General features: G+C 43.2%; 1 protein-coding gene across 1 annotated transcript in view; it reads right to left on the minus strand.

The window, feature by feature from the left end:
- Nucleotides 1-5,448, minus strand: part of VAT1L (vesicle amine transport 1 like) — a 50,873-nt gene extending 45,425 nt beyond the window's left edge. The window contains exons 1-2 of the mRNA XM_054170112.1: nucleotides 5,130-5,448; nucleotides 283-412 (exon numbers count right to left, since the gene is read on the minus strand). Coding sequence (XP_054026087.1) covers nucleotides 283-412; nucleotides 5,130-5,359 — 360 coding nt within the window. The 5' untranslated portion in view covers nucleotides 5,360-5,448. The remainder of the gene's footprint in view (nucleotides 1-282; nucleotides 413-5,129) is intronic.
- Between the last annotated feature and the right edge of the window lie 16,134 nt (nucleotides 5,449-21,582).

Here is a 21,582-nt window from a genome sequence, read left to right on the forward strand (position 1 = left end):
GAAGACATGAGTCTTGACTTCCAGTTCCTATTTAGCCATCAGGGTATGTACATGGTACAAGTGACTTTTCAGGAAATATTTGAAGGAGATAACAGTGGTGGCTTTAGAAACCAATTCAAGAGGTCATTCTCATGCTTGAGAAAAGGCAAGGAAAAATGACCCTAATAATTTCATCAGGGTGGTGAAGGCTGCTGTTTCTGGTGCACCACAAGGAATTAACGACAATATAATCAGTGAACTGGTGATTATTTAGTCTTGCTCTGAAAATAAAGAGAGTATTACCTCAAATCCTTTCACACTATCTCCAAGAGCTTCTACAATTCCAGAGCATTCAAACCCAGGAACAAGTGGCGTCTTAGGAGGGTTGTCGATGTTCCCCTGTCGCACCATCAAATCAATAAAGTTCAAACCACTGTAAAATACAGGAAAAGAATTTAAAAGAAAATAAAGTCAAGACTATTACCACAGACCAGAGGAAAACTTGACCTGAGTGATGGGAAAGCCAGAAAGCTTCAGGGCAGCATTAAGAAGCTGGTCTCCACAGTGTAAGAGGGACCCAGCAGACATTCACATTCTTCATGCATGGAGCAGAATGGCTTTACACAGTGCTGTACAGGCCTCAGGCAGAAGAGTACACATGCAAGACAACCATATCTGTCATTAGCCCCAGAGCTTCCAAGACTGTTTGGGAATCACATGTGGAGACTCACACAGGGGAGTTACAAATTCAGTTGTAACCTTAAGACTTCTACAAATGCATTTCCAACTGGCAAGTAAGCCCCAGTTCAACTGCAGAAGAAAACCCCAAAGCTCACACATTAGAGATGTTTTGAGCCAACAGCAACCTGATGGATCTGGTTTAACCTCTGATACGACTCCAGGAATGAATCTTGTGTTCATCTCGGGCAAAAGTCCAAACTTCTGATCTTATTAAGCATCAGACATGCTGTTGTTTTAAAACTGTTCCTCCTGGACCACTTTTGTACAGTTTTGAAAAGCTTCTTTAGGTCTTGGCAGCCCTCAGGGCTGCTGCTCAGAAAAAGCACAGGTCTTCCCCTATACACTCAGTTTGGTAAAAATCTTGAGGCATCTTTACTTTGTCTTTTATATGCTATGCCATTTTATTAAGTTTAAGTTTGTGGTTTTCTAGGCAGCCACAAAAAAACCCAAACAAATGGTATCATTTATCTACTATGTGCATACACTGATTACTGGCACAAATGCCATGCATAGTTAAAACTTCTAAACCTCCCAACTAGCTAAAATACACTTCAGTATTAATCCATTGTTCCAAAACACAGCCCTGCATTTATTGTAAGCCAAAACTGCTGCACACTAACTCCCCCAGCTCCATGAAGCTACGCACACAGCCAGTCCTACTCAAGCATACACTACCAGCAACTGCTTGTATACATAAGAATACTGATGCACACAAGTATCTATAGGATGCAGCTTTAGTCAAGATGCTAATCAAGATGCAAACAGATTAAACAGACCCAATAAAAAAAGACAGGGTAGGCACACAGCATAAGCATGAAGACAAGACAGCATTCATGAGATGTAGGTCACTGGGTGGGGAGGGGAAAGAAATTCCACTAAATGTACACATTTGTAATTGTGGTGGAGGGTTTAACAGCCACCTGAACCCACAACTTTTAGCTCTGTAAAAGCAGGATTGCAGATTAGTTTTTGAAAAGCATGATTCTGACAATCTAGCTTGAGAAACTCAAGAGAAAAACAAATACAAAACCCCCACAACATGCTCACACACAAAGCTCAGAACATTAACCATATGGAAGGTTAGGAGGGGTTTGGCACAATTAAACTGGGAGCTTTGAAAGGATTTTGGAAAGGCCACTTCTTATCCAGTGGCTAAAAACCAGCTCCTATATTGCCACTGTAATGTTGATAATGAATGAGAACTGCCAAGTAACAAAATGCCTGCAAGGTAGTCATCATTTGAGAAATAAAACCCCAAAATATCCCAAAACCCCATCACATAACCAAAAGACCCACAACATACATGGTGGCAACCATTTTGTGTGTACATTAACCTCAGAGACGACATGAATACATCTTTTCCTCTTACCCCTGGCCAACAAACTGCCTGGCAATCTTTAAAAAAAAAGTGTGAAGGTTTAAAACTATCAGATCTCATACTTTTTATCCAGAAACACTCATAGTTTATGAAGAAGACTGCCTTCAGGAACAAAACTGATACACTCTCCACTGCTCTGCTACACTTAGGATGTCTTTTATTTGCTAACAGTTTTTTCAAGTGCTGTTATCTCACAGTCAGAGAGTCAGAAGGGTCACTTCTGCCCTGCTCCTCATGACGCACATGTATGGTGGTGCAAGAATAATTATGAGAGAGAAAAGTAAAATAAAGGGAGGTAATTACAGGACACCATTCCTTCTTCACATCCCCTATCTGAAATACTGCTCTGGTTTGTTTCAGCTCCTTGTCTAATCTTCCCAACAATATGCATTCTGCAGACTACCAATTGCAACACAAACATAGCCATTTCAACTGCTCCATCATTATCAATCAGCAGTCACTTCAGGAAACATGTAGAAGCTGTGACTCAGCTTGGACATCGATGGCTGTTCCATTTCTTAGTCACTGAATGAGGCTAACACATGACTCATCTCAGCTGACACATTTTCAATTGGATCATTGATATTCCAGACCTTCAAAAGAATTATTCATCTGGCTTTGCGCTAATAGCAAGATCTCCTCCATCATCTCCTCTATTTATAGTCCCATACTACGAAAGGTATACATGTGATTTAACTGGTGCATACGCCTGATTCCACTGGTCTAATTCCCCAGTGAACATGGAGACCACATAGGACTTGCATTTTTTACTGACAAATACTATTCATCCTGCATGCACACCTTCTTCTTAAAAATTATTTTTCTCCACCAGTTGATGGGAAAAATAATCATCTGTAATGGTGGTCATCTGCAGAACTGATTCAACAAAACCCACCGTTTGTTATCAACACATCTCTGCAGAGCAGCCCACCTTTGGCATGTTCATCAGCATCAACATGTGCGTACTGCACCGGGCAAAGCCAACAGACATTTTTCTCCCAGAGTAGACCACAAGTCCATCATCATCCTGCTCAATCCTCTGTATTTACAGACTCAGGTCAAGAAGATTGGCAAATTGATTTTGCCTTGTTTGGAAGCACAGTTAGGTGACCTGATCACGTCTCAGCCCCACAGCCATTTACAGCCAGGAATGACAAGCAGAGATGCTCTACAGCCCACAGGCTCCTCTGGCATGAAGGGAAGCTTCCAAAACACACAGGGTGTTGTGCAACCTGCGGTAACTACCCAGCAGTTGAGCAGGTCTACAGATGTCAGACAGCAATCATGCAACTCACACAGCTTACTAGTGATAATGCAACCCTGGAAAGCACCAGTAACTGTACCAGAGCTGAATATTTCTTTGTAACAGCCAAGTGGTCTCTGACAGGCAACTTGCTCTTTATGATACGTATTTACTACTTTGAGGAAAGTGGAATTCGTACAGGTACTGAAGAGTGCTGTGAAGCCCTCAGGAATTTAAAAGAATATGTCCACATGCTCACAACATTTGAAGTTTTGCATGTTAACTTTTGTTAACTCAATGGTTGGTAAAAAAAAAATATCAGTCAGAAAGCAACAGAGCCTGGTCTCAAATGGAACAACAGCCCTGCTTCATAGCAAAATGACCTACCCAGCAGCCACTATGCTACCAGTATTTCTTCTGTTTCACCTAGCATGGAATTTCTTGCATTTCCTGTTGTGGATAGTAGAGGGGGAAAAAATCAGTAAATAAATGAGAATGGGAAAAAATATCTCAGCCCTTCCTTTATTAGTCCTCATTCAGACTGGTGGATATTGACATTTTTCATGGGCCGTATCTTGGGGGAGGGGCAAATACACAGGTCACAAACCATATGACCTCCATTAAGCACAGGATGGAAAGCCCAGTATCTGAACACACCAAGGCTACCAGGATTGTCCAAGATCTGAGGCATATCCAGCAGATACACCATTCAAAACAAGCTCACTGCCCCATACCACTTTAACTTCTAATGCAAGTTACTTCTGAAATAAACAACTCGGCCTTCACCTTGGAATTTATCTTCTGGAAGGTCTGTTTTCACATAATAGAAGAGGACAACAACAGAGTCATTCTTGCCTAGGAGAAATTAATTTAGTCTTTGGTACACATCAAGCTGCATGTTAAGATCCTAATGTTACTCTGTCACTTAAATAAGTCTGTTTTCCTGAGAGAACATGTGCACAGAGAACCAGCTATCTAGGAAGAACAATCTGCTCCAGTTGTCTGTGAAAAGAATTAGCCTTCCAGGAACGCTCCTATCAGGATGCTAGAGATGGACAGCCACTTGTCAGCAGGGCACAGGAACTGAGCACTGCTAAGCCATCGCTGGCTCCAGCTCTGCTGTCACACCAACTCCGAAGAAAAATTGTGATGACTGAAGTAAGCGATTCCCAGAGAAAAATAACACCAAGTACGGGGAGGGAAAAGGACAGGTGCTGAGCAACACACACAAGCTGGCATCCACATTTCTCAGAAGAAAACAACACAACACAGTTGACCAGTTTTCCCTCCCCATTTCTACCGTGAAAATCGATGACAGGTTATTTTATTTTTTTTTTCCCTTACAGACTCTGCTGACAGCACAGTAACCCCCGGCTCTGCTCCATGTCTGCCCTGTACCGAGCGACCCACAGCTCAGAACTGAGCCAGGGGTGGGTTTCCCGGCTGCTGCCGCGGGGAACAGCCGGCGGCTGTGGCGCAGGAAGCGGCAGCTCGGAGCGGGGCTCCCCACCGCAGGGGGAAGCTACAAGTGAGGGAAGTTACTGCAACAGCCTCCCGTCTGCCCCGGGCAGCGGGAGGGGAGGCTGCGGGGCTCGAACCGCACGCCGGCCCCCTCCGAGGCCAGGAAAGCCCCGCCGCAGGGGAGAGCCCCGCACAGGGAGACGCGGGTGTGCACGGGGGAGCCTCCCGGCCCCGCGCCCGCCCAAGGGTGGCCGCATCCCGCCCGACCCCGCGGGGCATCCCTGGACCGGCCCAGAAAACAGGAGAGGGAGAGAGGTGATACTGGACCAGGCTTTGACGCGGATCTTCAGCTCCCCCTCCTGCGGCTCCGGCATCGCTTTCTTGGACACGCGGAGCTTGTTGAGCCCCCCGAAGGCGGACAGCACCACGGCCCTCATCTCCTTCGTGTCCCCAGCCCGCAGGCTGCTGGCGCCGCTACCTTCAGCGGCTTCCTTGCCGCCCTCCTTCTCAATCATCTGCTCCGTCTCCTCCGCTCGCTGCGCTCCCTCCTTGGCCATGGCGGGGCTGCGGCGGCACGGCTCCCGCCGGCTGCTCCTGTGCGAGGCGCGGTGCCACCGTGTGGAATGGCCGCGGGCGCGGCGCGGAGCGGCACGGCGCTCGGTCCGCCCGGCGCCGCAATGCACCGACTAGCTGCGCAGCACCATCCGCCGCCGCGGTGCGACGGGAGGCGGCCCCGCTGCCCCCTCCCACGCAGGTCTCCTGCCCTTGCTCGGCTGTCGGAGCGGGAGGAGAGAATAGCTGGCGTCGTGAGGGGAGTGCCCGGAGCCTCAGCCGCGACGAAAATCACACCTGGCGGCCGGGCGGGACGGGCGATGCCCTGGGGTGGCCTCGGTCGGACCGCGCGTGTCCCAGTCTGCCTGGCGGGCCGGAGGAGGCCTGGCTCCTCTCCTGTCCTCACCATTTTAGCCCACAACGGGAGCCGCAGGTAGGAGCCCGCAACCACGGCCCTACGGGCCGGTGCTGGAAGTGCTTCCACACCCCTGCGAAGCAAAGTCTGACACTTCCATCTTATCCCTGGGCCCAGACAGAGCCCCCGAGGAGCTTGGTGTGTAAGCTGGGGCCAGGTCGAAGGCTGTCTAAGCAGTGGCCTGACACCGTTTCCTCTGTGCCCCGCACCTAAAGGCATCATGCCTTCAGCCTCCACTTAAGGTGCCCAGGTCTGGATCATTTCTGGGGAACCAAGTGCTTCTACTCCTCACTCATTCTTTGACCTGTGGCCAACCAAGTGAACACTTGGCACCAGGGGAATGTTACAGGCAGGCAGGTGCCTCACAAGGACATGCATAAGCAAGAAACCCAAGTTTGAAACTGCTGTCATGCACATCCAATCCTCTGTACAGGAGGTCTCTTCCCAGTCATCGATGCCATTGCTGGTTCTTGCAGGGAGCTCAGTCCTTCAATGCAAGACATCCCCCAGCTGGAGCTTTCTGTGATGGCCTGGTTTGGGGGCCCTGAGGAAGCTCAGGCATCAGACATCTGGGTGCTAGTAAGGATGAGTACCTGCAGCCTCACCTATGACAGCCAAACATGGATTTGGGGGGATCATTAGCTGTGGTTCCATGGATGTCTGAAGTTTGTTTCTTGACTTCAGTATTAGATGCTCCTCAGTCTGAATAAACTCACTTCTTACATGCCTAAAATTCTGCATGTACTTAAGGAGTTTCAGCATTGATTGCAGCATGCTGTGTGTGTAGCAAGCAATTCTGCAGACCTCTTTGTGGATACAGTTCTTCCATCAACACCCCTATGGCAACAGTTCTTCTTAAGAAGTTTCAGGACCTTTCTGACTCATGCTTGGGAGAATAGAATAGAATAGAATAGAATAGAATAGAATAGAATAGAATAGAATAGAATAGAATAGAATAGAATCAATAAGGTTGGAAGAGACCTCAAAGATCATCAAGTCCAAACTGTCACCCAAGACCTCATGGCTACTAAACCATGGCTTCAAGTGCCACGTCCAATCCCTTCTTGAACACCTCCAGGGATGGTGACTCCACCACCTCCCTGGGCAGCATATTCCAACAGCTAACAACTCTCTCTGTGAAGAATTTTCTCCTCACCTCAAGCCTAAACTTCCCCTGGTGCAGCTTGAGACTGTGTCCTCTTGTTCTGGTGCTGGTTGCCTGGGAGAAGAGACCAACCCCTTCCTGGCTACAGCCACCCTTCAGGTAGTTGTAGACAGCAATATGGTCTCCCCTGAGCCTCCTCCAGGCTAAACAACCCCAGCTCCCTCAGCCTCTCCTCTCAGGGCTGTGCTCAAGGCCTCTCACCAGCCTCGTTGCCCTTCTCTGGACATGTTTGAGTGTCTCAATGTCCTTCTTCAACTGAGGGGCCCAGAACTGGACACAGTACTCAAGGTGTGGCCTAACCAGTGCTGAGTACAGGGGCACAATGATTTCCCTGCTTCTGCTGGCCACAGTATTCTTGATGCAGGCCAGGATGCCATTGGCCTTCTTGGCCACCTACCACCATCATCACCCACTATCACCACCATCTCAAGGCAACAAAGACAGTGTGAAGCAAGCTCACTACTCTGGATGTCAAGGGAGCAGACTTCATCCTCTTCAGGAATCTGCTTGGCAGTGTCATGCAAAAAAGCCCTGGAGGGAAGAGGGGCCCAAGAAAGCTGGTCAATATTATATACCATCTCCTCCAAGCCCAGGAGCAGTGCATTCCAAGAATGAAGAAGGCAGGTAAGAATGCAAGGAGGCTGGCATGGATGAACAAGGTGTTCCTGAGTTATCTGGGCAAAAAAGAAGAGTCTATAAGCAATGGAAATAAGAATGTGCCACATGGGAGGACTACAAAGGTGTTGTCCAAGCAGTCAGGGATTGGGTCAGGAAGGCAAATGTACAGAGAGAATTAAACTTGTCTAGGGACATAAAGGGGAGTAACAATTTCTTCAGGTGGAGGGTGTCCCTGTTCATGACAGGGGGGTTGGAACTAGATGATCTTTAAGGTCCCTTCCAACCTAAACCATTCTATAAATCTATGAATCTCTGGGCTATGAATGTGTTGCAGTCTGAGTTCATCTAAATCAAAATTTTACAGTATACATTTATTTAATCTTGAGTTATGTATTCAGTGTACTAAGAGGAAGCAAAACACTTGGAAATGTCTTAGCTATCATGAGTAATGGGGTAAAACACTTTTATTGACATTAGCTAAGTGAGGGAGTGGAGGAATGGATGGAGTTTTCATATTTCTTTGTACTTTGTATGTAACGCTTTGGAGCTACTGTCTAGGCTGTAAGAAGTTTTGCAGAGAGAATTTGTCATCTAAGCCTGTCAAAAGTGAAGCAGTACACAAATACATGTTGGGAGCAAGGGAGGTGTACTAGCCACAGGGAAGCTTCAGTAGCTTCTTTATCTCAAGAAGTTCAAACAGATTTTATCAGAAGTGAGGTCTGATGCCTCGATCACCTCTTACGTTGCCCTTAAGATACGTTTTGGACAAAGATTCAAAACCAGCTCATTAACGCCATCGAGAATTTTCTATGTGATGCACTGAAGTGATGCTATCCATTCTGAGTAGCAGTTTGTGGAGGGATCTAGGCAGTTTAAAGGTCAGGAAGATTTTTTCCTCTCTTGCTCCCCTGGTAGCACCGTGAATATTCCCTTCCCTGTTTCCTGTACTTGGGTAATTCAGTGCTGTGGTAGGGAATACAAAGTCCTGTCACTCTAGATCTGGCCATTTGAATGCAAGACCAGGCGAGCAGCAGCTGAATAAAGAATAACATGTGTTTGACTCCAAATGATTCACTCAGCTGGCATCTAATTACAGGTCTAACTCAAATGAATGGTAAAGTGCAGAATGACTGGGGAAAGTAGAGCAGATAGCATATGTCATCTAAGTGACATCTAGAGTAACGAAGAGCCCACGGGGCAGCTTGCTCACATCACTTCAGTGATCTGAATCATCAAAGAAGTGAGTCTGGACCTCTAGATTGTGTTTGTTTTGCATTGGTTTGTCTGCTACTGTAGTCACAGTATCACAGTATTCATAGTATCACCAAGGTGTCCTGTTCTGCATTGGTGATTTGGGGGTTTTCTGGTTGACCCTATCCATAATGATTGGAAGCTGTCTGCTTCTCCTTTGTTCTGCGCCAAAAGTTATTTATCTGAAGTGATTTATCAAGAAAAAAATGATTTAAGGATGGCCATTTTGTAGAAACAAAATGTTCTGCTTATGACAGAAGCAGTGCCTGCACACATCAGTTGTGGCAACCCAGGCAACATGTAGCAGATATCGTGACAGAAATCCTGATGCCATTATTTTGATTTAATTGATGAGCACTTCTTCAAGAATATGGGATGATGCAGTGTGGAAGCTTACACTAAGATGTAAAAGCAGCAATTATTCTGACAGTTGGCTGTAAATCTAACCACTCTAGAAATAGGCTGTAGGATGACCATATCACTTAAGCCTGCAATAAAAAACATTCTCATGGTGGCTTTCCATTGACTTCAGTGGCCAGTGGATTAGACCTGTAAGGTGAGAAGACTTGATTTGATTGGTGTAGTTGAGTAGTGACAATCTTAATGTGAGAACATGAGCCAAAAGCAATTAAGAGTTTTTTGGTCACCATTTTTACCTGCTGGTCAGCCTGGTGACATCTGTTCTTTGCAACAGTGATTTTTAAAAATGGAAGAGAGTAGATGTGGATAAATGCTGGCAGTTACAGTCCACAGCTCTTCCTGATTCAAATCCTTTATTTCAATAACCTGTGTGTGACTGTATCAGGGACAAAACAGTCTTCTTCACAGATACTGTTTTGAGGGTTCATGACTGAATTTCAGGGAGGGGAGCAGCCACTCAGGATAAATCTAATTGTGGTTACTACCATGCTTTTGGAGTGAGACAGCTGAAGAAATCTATGTTGTTACTGGAAATACAGACCACATGGAAGGTCAATCAAAAACTAAGGTAGATGAGTTAAATGATAGATTAGGCTCTGTGTGGAGATGAAAAAACCAAACAACCCTTGGACCTTTGTGAAAAAGAACCATCCTATCTCAGATACTTACTTTGTACTTTTTAATGTACTGGTGTTTTTTGGAGGTCAATGAGGTTTGCATTCAAGAAGGATTTGATGTTGTTCTATCAGTTCCCCTTCTTAGCAGGAACATTTAAGACCCCCAGTAATGTCTAATCACTTTGCTCAAAGGAAGTAACATAGAAATGGCAAAACAAAGCCCTCAGTTAAGTTGGATAATATTGCATTTTTTTAATCTCAGCAATTTTACCTGAAGCATAAATCACAGTTTGCCTTAGAAAAAAATGATTTACTTTTAAGCTCAATTATATGTTTTAAAAATAGATACAAATTACATTAGCAAAATGATATTGATATATATTCTGGCTGCTATAATGCATAAACAAGGCACCTTTTAATATACTGAGTTCCAAAACCATTATTTTCATTGCAGCCTACTGTTGCAAAATTCTGTGTAGTGCAGGGATGGAAAACAAATCCTCAAGACTCCCTTAACTTTTAATCTTATTCAACATCTTCCCCCTGCAGCTTTGTGTGCTCTAAAGCATCCATATTGCTTGACAGCAAATACATCTTTTGCATGAGGCTTTGAGAACATGATCAGAATACCTATTTCAGCTGTGGTTATAGCCTATAGTCTACAACAACTCTTATCAATAGGAACATGGTTTTAGTATCCCTGTGTAGAATGTATTAACAAAGACAGATATTTCCAAAGGAATCTCTAAGAGCATAGGATCCTAGATTTATTTGTTTGGGCTTTTTAGAAACAAAGGAGACCTCTATTTCCTGAGGTTAATTCACACTGAGATAATTGTTTTGGTTTATTTTATTTTATCTTAGCTAAGGGCTTTCTCTTACTGGTGGAGCTATATATGAATCATAGAAGCAATGAAGAAATTCTCTATAGTCACAGAAAAAAGAACTGTACATTTTCTTCACTAGACAGGCACAGTTTAAAGCTCCTCTGATTCATCAGGAGTAATGGAAATGTGTTGTGTTTTAAATTAAAGAGGAAAAGAAATCAAAGCATTCATGCAGGATTTGGCAAGGCCAATATATGGCAATATGACTTATCTTGATGACTGCTCAGTTATTGTATTCCTTCAGTACTTGGCCATTTGTCTTGTACAGGAATTGTGTTCAGATAATCCAATGGTGGGTACAACAGAAATGAAATACATGGATCACATTGTTGTTGATCAAGAAATAATGCAATTTGCAAAAATGTAAATAGCTTGTGAAATCTTTACATCATGGTGATGATAGCCATCAATAAACACAGACCAAAATGAGCCCTTTTAACAAAGCTTCATTTATGTATTTACTTTCTGAGCCCCCTCTTTTTTTTTGGCTGTCTGAATACATGCTATAAAATACTGTTCAGTGTCTTTGCCTGCTGTCTGTACAGAAGCTCTGCTTTGCTTATTTCTGAAGATGCATTTCAAGAGCATGTGACATAAAGGTTGCTGCTCTGGAAGCAGTGATGCTTCTAGCTTGAATTGAAACTTGATGGTATTCTATTAATTTGAAGCTCTTGTGAGAGTTCCATAGATAGGGTTTACAATACAGAGAACTGTCCTTTTCCCCCACAAACCCTTGATGCAGCTTTTGGCAGCACTGTGCTTGTGCCCTCTGTGATGGGCTTTTGAGGAAAGGACCAGGAAGCTCTTTAGCTTAATAGTGTTTTCTACAGAGTGTTTTATGTTTTATCATGGCCTATTAATGGTCTCACTTCCATAGCTAGTTACTGCTTTCTAACTTGTTTGTTTTAATAAGCCAACCAAGTGTGCTGCTGTATTCTCTTCTCTCTCCAGACAAAAAAATACACGCACCCCCAAAACCAACCAAACCTAAACCCCATAAACCCCAGCTTATTAGGAGATTGTTTTACCCTGAGCACTCTTCAGATGCTAATGGAACTGCTCATTACAAAGCTGCTAGGTTGGATTTCACCCAGGCTGGCAGAAACAGGGAGTTTCACTGAATCAAACCAGATGAGTTTGCAGGCAAGGCTTAGATCCTTGTTTTCTTTTTTCCTAGGATGGATTTCACTTTCTTCACAGCAGCTCATATGATGCTGTGTTTTGGATTTGTGACCACAACAGTGCTGATAACACAGCAGTGTTTTAGCTATTGCTGAGCACTGCTTACACAGCGTCAAGGACTCCTTTGTTTTTCATGCTGGCTTAGCAGCAGGTAGGCTGACCAAGAAGTTGGTGGTGAGAGCACAGCTGGGACAGCTGACCCCATCTGATGGAAGGGGTGTTCTTTACCATACGACATAGTACTGAGCAATAAAAGCTGGGGAAATGAAGGAGGGGAGGGACACATTCATGATTATAACTGAGGCCCTGCTTTCTTGGAACCTAAACATCTGCCTGCCTGGGAAATTTGGGATACATTCCTTATTTTGCTTTGCTGGCACCCAAAGCTTTGCTTCATTCATTAATCTATCTTTATCTCAACTCACAAGTTTTGCCCTTCTGATTCTCTCTCCCATCACCTAGTATCACAGTATCACAGTATCGCTAAGGTTGGAAGAGACCTCGAGGATCATCGAGTCCAACCTGACACCACAAACCCCATGACTAGACCATGGCACCAATCTCCTCTTGAAGACCTCGAGGGACGGTGACTCCACCACCTCCCCGGGCAGCCCATTCCAATGACTAATGACTCTCTCGGTGAAGAACTTTCCTCTCCCACTGCAGGGGAGAGGCAAGCAGCTGTGGGGCTTATCTGCCTATTGGAGTTAGCCCACAACACAATGAAGTAGCCAGCTGTCTTCTTTTTGTAGGAATATGAACAGGTAAACTGATAGATTGGGAAACGAGCCTTAAAAATCTCATGCTTTTTCCACCTGGAAAAGTAGATCCTTAGTCTGCAGTTAAACTAATGAAGAAATGGTGCTGTACCAAATATTTATAATAGCACTGAAATAAGTGTTCTAGTTTTATGACTTATGGATTCCATCTGTAGCTGTACTTCACAGCACTGGTAGGTAGCAAGTATTATAGTCTGAAATGGGAGTATTTGCTGGCACCAGTGTCACTAAGGAAGAGGACTATGTTACTCTGTTTCTAAGAGGCTTTGGAAAAGTATTGGCTTAATTTCCAATGTTCTTTTCAATAATAACCAGCTAAGTGCTAGGTATAGGTGAGAAAAAAATAATGCAAACTGTGCATAGCAAACTTTCACAGTTGGAACAGAGAAAAATGCTTCTTCAGCACTCCAGTCTTTTGAAATATCAGGTCTGGTCCAATACACTCCACAGTCTCTAAGTACATTTGGAAATCCTGGGACAAAAAAAGCCCTGAATCAAGAGCCCATACGGCCTTCTCACAGCCCCAGTGAGATTGTCTGTATGGTAAAGAGACATCCTAGTAGCAGCATAGGATGTGGTTGTAGACTTAAGGCAGACCTTGTTGCATAAAGAAAGCATTTGTATTTTTAACAGTATCACAGTATCACCAAGGTTGGAAGAGAACTCAAAGATCATCAAAGTCCAACCTGTCACCACAGACCTCATGACTAGACCATGGCACCAAGTGCCACATCCAATCCCCTCTTGAACCCCTCCAGGGACGGTGACTCCACCACCTCCCTGGGCAGCACATTCCAATGGCGAACGACTCTCTCGGTGAAGAACTTTCTCCTCACCTCAAGCCTAAACTTCCCCTGGCGCAGCTTGAGACTGTGTCTTCTCATTATGGTGCTGGTTGCCTGAGAGAAGAAACCAACTCCCTCCTGGCTACAACCCCCCTTCAGGTAGTTTTCTCCCTCTGGAAACTTATGCAGATAAATTCTAATTGTGATAACTTGAGCAAGCGTTTAAACATGAATTGTAGAACTTGGCCACAGTGGACATTGGACTTTGAAGTGCCAGCTAAGGGTTGTGGTGGGGACTGCTCACTGCCATGATGTAATCCCATTGCCTGGTTGTGATTGCTGTGAATTTCAACAAATTCTATCTCTCTGAGATATTGTTACAGGGCTTTGAAGTCCTGATGAAATGATCTTTCATATGGAGGCTTTAGATCATACCAGCTATCTCCTTGCATGACCTAACACAATTAGGTAGAGAATCATAGAATGGTTTGGGTTGGAAGAGACCTTAAAGATTATCAAGTTTCAACACCCTGCCACAGGTCACCTTCCTGTGGAGGTGTTCAGGAGGAGACTTGATGGGGTGCTTGGTGCCATGGTTTAGTTGTTTAGGTGGGTTGGATTGGTTGATAGCTTGGACGCGATGATCTTGAAGGTCTCTTCCAACCTGTCTTATTCTATTCTATTCTATTCTATTCTATTCTGTTCTGTTCTGTTCTGTTCTATTCCACTAGATCACAATCATTTGCTTGATCCTTTGTCCAGTCTAAGAAAAGCTGCAAGAAAATTTGGGCATTCTGGACAAATCTTTTTCTTCAAGGGTGATATAGAAGGGTCACAACTACTTCCTGAACATAGAGTTTGATTTTACCTTACTGTGAGATCATTTTATATCTAAAGTCTAGCTGGTCAGTAGGTCAGTATATTTATTTGAATTACAATTGGAAACCATTTAAGAGTTTGTAAATGCAGGTAGAGGTCCCTTTGTGAAGTCGCAGTACACAGTGGACTACATGAGTGCTGCCATTTGCCTTACTCTTTAAAGAAATAATTCAAAATGCAGTCTACAGTTTAAAAAAATCAGGAAAGTCTAACATGGAGAGTGAAGACAGGACAAAGGAAAGTGAGATTTCTAGACAAATGGATATTTTGCACTATAGAAATAGAAAAGCTCTTCCTTTATCTTACTGTATAAGAAAAATAGATAGACTTGATATTTTAACCATGAGCCAAGCAATGTCCTTTAATGGTAGGTAACCAGCCAGCATCTGTCTTTAAAGATGAAGATGCTGACTAGTATCTGGAATCTCAGGTAGAGGAGAGGGTGGATTGTGTTACTAAATCAGATCCAAATACCAATAGAATCTTGGTTAAGCTGCAGCATCAGAATTATTTCTACTGAATGTCTGCCAAGTTTCTTCAGAGACCTTGAAATCAGTGAGTGTCAGGCAAGTATTGTCCCAAAAGACTAGGAAAAATTGATTGTTTGCAATAAGAGGCTATACCTCTAGTCACTTTGAAGTCACCTCCTTAGTAGGAAGATGGAAAAGGTGTAAACTGCTCTTAAGTATTAACTGAAGGATAGAGGTACTGTTGGGTTAAATCAAGTTAAAAGAGGAACAAGAACCTATCTACAATTATTATCTAGGTTCAGAAAAGATGAACAATTCTCCAGAAAGTCAGCATGGTAGGATTTTTCACTTAAATTTTAACAAGTTGGTGGCAGTAGGGGCATTGGACTTGCTGTGTCTTGAGAGAGAAGTGTGGGTAGGAACATGAAAGAATGAAGAGAAAAGGCAGTGCCCTACAGCCTCACCCAAGCAAAAGAATCTGGTATCATTTCATGGAAGCAAGCATGTCAAAAGAGAAATTCACGTGAAGCTGTTCAAAAAAGGTTCTTGAGTTACTTTTGAAAACGAGTGCCCTAAGAAAACACTCATCTAAGGGAGTCAAGAAGCCTTAAATAGAAGGAGAGTGCCCAGAGGTCTGAGGTACTGCAGGGGAGAACCATCAGGGACACAGAGCAATACTTCCTTTATCTGTGCTCCAGCTTCATGGCTACTGAGGCTGACCTCTGCAAGGGGCTTCAAAAGTTACACAGAAACAATTCAACAGAACCCCTAGCAGCAAGCTTCCTGGATGACCAGGCAGCTGGGAATTTTGTCACCAAAGTCCTCCTCAAATAAAAATGCAGAGCTAAGTCTTGTTGGATATTGGAGGGCGATGACAAGAATTTATCAAAGATTCTGATAGACTTTTGCAGTGATCACAGCCCATGCTGCTGGTGAGCAATATCAGAAATTGAACAACTTGTGAAAAAATGAACCCTGCCTTAGCAGAAACCCGAACTGGCCCTTCACTGGGAAGCTGTGACACAGACATGTCAGTGTTGATAGCAGTGATGCACAGGAGATAGAATGACCTCAGAATGAATGAGTTCCTGCTAGGCACTGATTTTTCTGCTTGAGCACCTCAGTCAGGAGCTGGGTTTCTTTGCCAGAATGGAGAACAGGAAATTCCTTCATCAGGAAAAGCCCTTTCTGAGAGAGTCAGTCCAGCCTAATAGCAGCACATCCCTATCCTGAAGATACGCTCTCCCTGACAGAATTACAGGATGTGCCTAACGATACATCCTGATAGCAGCTCCCCTTTAGCATTGCTCCCTCCTTTGAATTGTGCCATCTAAGGAGAGAAAATGCCTGTGCAGTAAATTTTGTAATGCACCATCCAGTGTGTTCATGATGCCTGTATCACAATCTACACAACATGCATAGGCTGCTAATCAGTGACAGAGCTTAAAACAACCGCTAAGTCACAATTTCCAGTCCTCTTATTATTGCTCTATACCCATGATCAATATCATGCCTTGCTGAGTTACTTCCCATCATCTGAGCTGCTGCAATGGATTTTACACATACATAGATCTTTCAATCTGTGAGGTAAACCTCATTTTCAAATATCCCAACACATTGTACCTCACAGCTGGGTAGGAAAAGAGCACATTATTAGTCCACAGAGAGTTATGGGGGATTAGCTGTAAGGAACTAACTAACTAGCTATAAATCAAGCTGCAATGCATGAATACAAGGTTTCCAGCAGCTCTGGGTATTCTCACTTGTTCAGCTGTTCACTGCTCATTCCCACAATCTGCACAGGGTGTTGCCTGCTCAGCTGGGCTGGCCCAGCTGTATTTGTGACCACCCTGTGAGACATACCAGGGAATTGCTGGGGCTTAAAACACCCTAGAGTGTCAACTACAGGAAAATACATGTCCATGCAACAAAAACTTAGAGAAAGAGTTTCCATAATTTTTCAGTCAATGATCTCTTTCCCAGACCTTTTAATTTCCCAGGAGGTACCACAAACCCTCTTCCATAAAGTATGTCAACTTACAAGCCAAGCTGAAGACAAGCAAAGGTGAGGGATTCCTGCTGTTAAGTATTTCCCCCACCTCTGCAGTTAAAAAGGCATGCTTCAGCCAGGACTGGGCCTGATGCTGCACCTCTTCCTCTACCTTCCAGATACATTCCCACCAATCAATACTTCAGCAGGGTGCACTCCCAAAGTCAAAGATACCCTAAAGTGAAAATCACTGCCTTACTGTATCGCTTTGCTTCTGAGCTTAACAAAAGGAGCATCCCCATGAACACTCATTTTTGTATGCTCTCTAGCTTAACTGCAGAGGTGTCTGTTGTGCCAAGGAATTCTAGCTGCGAATACTTGCCAGATTGTGCTAGGACAGGGACATTCCAGTTGCATGTTGTTCAGTGGTAAGCATTATCACAACAAATCCTAGCTCCCTGTAAAAGAAAGAACATTCACTTCATATGAAAAATGAGAATATTTTATTTCTTGACTCAAATTTGAACTGCTCTGTCTTCAGGTTACAGTGTATTTAACATTGAGCATTCAGTCATCTATATACTAAGAGGCTCTTCTAAGTGTATTGGCTTATATTGTAGGTTCTGAACAATTCCCCATTGTTTCATATTTTGTGGGCTCCTCTGGATAAGCCAGAAGAGTTCTTCCAGCCTGAAGCTGAGCTCACTAAAATTAAGCTGTGATGACCTACAATTAACAATTAAGTCTTTTTTTTTTTAATTAGTCTTTTTTTTTCTTAATTAAAGTTACATTCTTTAACACTCGTTCTAAGTAAACTAGAGTTTGCCAATTTTGTTGGAGAGTATCATGGTTTGTGTAGAGTCACCTATACACAGTAGCAGTTTAGATGAAGTAGTTGTCATGACAACTCAATTAACTAAATAAACATAACTGTATGCAGCAGCAGCTCATGTCTTCTGCATCATCTGTACCTCTGCACAAAGCATGTTGAGTATATGTGTGAATGAACCTGTTCCCCACCACCCCTTGGCCTCTCCTCCTCCCCCCACAAGCAGGCAATGATGAGAATGAGGTACATGCAGTACTTCTCACTTCTGCTGAGCACCTCAGCTGGAATCCTTACAGGAGTGTAGCTGCTTCTGACACTGCAGAAATCCAGGTCAAGTCACTGTCATTTTTCTCTCCCTCCCACTCCTCTCCATTCTCCCTTTTAGGCTGGTGGATTAGGTCACCTTTTCAGAAATGGCTTCTAGTTCTACTATAATTAAAGTAAAAAAGGACAGTTTGTGGATAAATGCACAGTAAACTACCTTCTTGCCAATAAAATCTGCTTTTAAACAAAGGACTAGCACAATCAGTATGACAGCCAGCCTGAGGTTTTCTTTAAATCAGCAGATTTATGCATGCTCTTTTAGAAATACACAGCGTAGCAACTGAAGTTACTCAAATAGCTCCACTTGCCAAAGACCTGTGAGCTCTGGGATAATGATATCTAAGTGAATGCTCAGGTCACAAATAAGTTTTAATTGCCTGCACTACAAAAGGAATGTAATGTTGCTTCATAAAGGAAGAGCTGTTTCAATACCTCCCCCAAAACACAAAGCAGCAAGGAAAAGAAGATAAAAAAGAAAGGTTCCTTATTAGAAAGTAGTTGAGGTTACAGCAGGTTGAGGCCTAAATGCAATGCAGAGAACAGACAAGATCCTCCTGCAATCATCTAGCACCAATGACTGTTTTCATGTTTGAGAGCATCTATTTCCATGTTCCATCTTTTACATACTCTATATTTATCTGTTAGAAATTATTGGAAGGGACATAACAGTAAATAGAGCCCAGGAGGAAGATGGAACAGAAATAACACCACCAAGCACAACAGTACATGCCACAGTCTTAACAGAGCAAAGACTTTAACTGTTAGTCCCACCATTATTATCTTCATTCCTATCACATCCTAGTAATGCCCAGGCTGATTTTTGATCCTGAAAGAAGCATCAGATATATGAAAAAGTCCTTCTCAGCTCAGGAAAAAAGTGTGGAGTAAAACCACACCTGAATTTCAAGAAGAATTTTAAGAAGTGGGGGTTGGTCTCTTTTTCCAGGCAACCACCACCAGAACAAGAGGACACCATCTCAAGCTGTGCCAGGGGAGGTTTAGGCTGGATGTTAGGAAGAAGTTCTTCACAGAAAGAGAGATTGGCCATTGGAATGTGCTGCCCAGGGAGGTGGTGGAGTCACCATCACTGGAGATGTTTAGGAAGAGACTGGATGGGGTGCTTGGTGCCATGGTTTAGTTGATTAGATGGTGTTGGATGATAGGTTGGACTTGATGATCTCAAAGGTCTTTTCCAACCTGGTCTATTCTATTCTATTCTATTCTATTTCTATTCTATTCTATTCTATTCTATTCTATTCTATTCTATTCTATTCTATTCTATTCTATTCTATTCTATTCTAAAGATGCTTAAGTGACCCTTGTCTGGTTTGCAGTATTCTATGCAGTTTACACTGGGGTGACTTTTATCCAATCCTGAGCCTTAACAGTTTTTAAATAACATAATATAGGATTCTGTTTTGAAAAGCATGGAAGCCACTTAGTTTTGTCCTTCTTGGCTTTGGTGTTTTTTCTAATGGGATATAAGTTCATGCCTAAAATGAAACACTTTTTTTTTTAAATAGAGGTTTTTGTTTGGTTGGTTGGGTTTTTTTTTGGGTTTTTTTTTGTCTGAAGTCCCCAGTGACTCAACTAGTAAAGTTTTAAACAGTCTGGCTCTGTGAGTTTACCTGGCTTCACTTCAATTGTAATTCTCTAAACATTAGAAAAATGAATTAACTCTACCTTTAATATTTCTCCTTCTCCAAAAATGCATAGAGAGCAAGTGCTACCTCCTTCCTCAAAGCCTCAGTTACAATCATCCCCCAAACCTCACATAAGACTTGAAGAGAGTATTAGATTTGATATTTCAGTATCACATTTCTGGATGTCAGATTCAAGCAGTGAATGATGGGTGAACTAAGTCAGCGTTTACTTAAGCTACAACCCTCACTTTAGAAGAATAGACAAATGTGATGATTGTTTTTGAGGTGCATCATCCTAACATACTGTGAAAGCTTGAAGCCTAAGGATTCAGAGCCTGTTGTTCTCAGGCACATATACTTGAAAGCCAATGGAAAGTGCCAGACTGGAGGAATTCAGTCCAGAGGAGACCAATGATTATTCTGAAGAATTTCAGAAGCGTTGTGAGAAATTCTGAAGTTTTCATTTTGCTGCCCAGGCTGGGGAAAGGAATGAGTGTTCCTCTAGTATTTCTGCAATGTAGCCCAGGACTCTGAGTGCCTGATGTCTGAAAGACACTGATTTCTGTGCCAATATAAAGGGACTGATGCTCACAGGCACCTGGGAGAGAATTCAGATTACCAAGTCAGTAAGAGGTCCAGTCCTATTTATCTGATTAGTCTCATGGAAAACTTCTTCAAGCATTTGAAAAAAGGGCATTTTTTGTACTGCTAAAGCTAGAATTCACCCTGCCTGCTTTCCTAATGGACAGCTCCACACAGCAGAGGGATCATCGCTGGCTCTGGAACTGCACTAATTTCCACCAGCTGCAGATCTGACTCACGGTGCCTGAATGTAACTGAAATGTCTTTATATCCTGAGCTCCACAGTACAGCTCCAGGAACCATATGACTGCCCACCATACAAAATTGTGAACCATCTGTCTGTTCTGCTTAATAAGCCTTAATGTTTAATAAGTAAATGAAATATTTAATATTTACGGAAATGAGGCTGCAGGCTGCGCAGTTGCAAAGCGTGAAATGGCCAACAGAACGTACACAGCTGCATCTCTGCTTCTGTGGATGTGGCTGAGGAACTCCTCTGATGCCAGACACTGGCTGAAATTAACATTCCTTAATGAGCAAGCTTCAGGAGCAGAATCTTCTTATGCTTCTGTTTAGCAGGATGATTGTATTTTAAGCAGGCCCTCTGCACACAAATATAAGTGTTAATAAACAGGGTCAATAGTTAGGCAAGTAAGAAACTTTTTCCCCCTCTTTTTGTTCCCGTTCACCATCCTCCATCCCTCCCTGCTTGTCTCTTTGTTTCCAAAGTTCAATTCTTTTTCTTCACATTAGTCTCACAACATAAACTGATGAAAATGCTCACCTAAAACTTTTCAGCCTCAACATCTGTGAATAACCAGGTCAGATATAAAAGGCAAAATGTGGAGGATATCAAAAGAGCTTCCTTACTGACAGATAAGGCTCAAGGATCTACCCAAATGAGGCATATTAACAATAACAGATACCAGCCCCAATCTGGAAAGAATCCAACTAATGACCTGATAACGCTTCACTGGAGCATTTATTTTCACTGAGGCTCTTAAACTCTGAGGAATGTTTTATGTAGTGTGGAAATTGGTGTGGTAATCAGTTACCTTTGGTCAAAACTAGAGTAAATGCCGCAGCAGAGTCTAATGATCAAAATTAATGTTATAGTTTTAAACAACATGGATATATACAGAAGACAGTTCTCAGACTAAAGAGATTTTCTCCTTCTAATTGAGAGAAATAGTTTTCCTAGCAGAGCACTCTTTCATGTTCCTTCTTAGGGCTTTAAAAAACCAATTATCAGTTTGCATGGCTTCACAAACAGCCATGTAATGGACTGGAAGGCAACGTGAACAAGGCAGGCTAGAGATATTTGAGATCTCCTATTCATTCAGTCTTGAAGAAAAGCATGAACCCAGGCTTACCGTGTATCTTCAGGTTGCT

The sequence above is a fragment of the Dryobates pubescens genome, chromosome 19, assembly GCF_014839835.1.
Source record: "Dryobates pubescens isolate bDryPub1 chromosome 19, bDryPub1.pri, whole genome shotgun sequence".
In the NCBI taxonomy this organism is placed as follows: Eukaryota; Metazoa; Chordata; class Aves; order Piciformes; family Picidae; genus Dryobates; species Dryobates pubescens.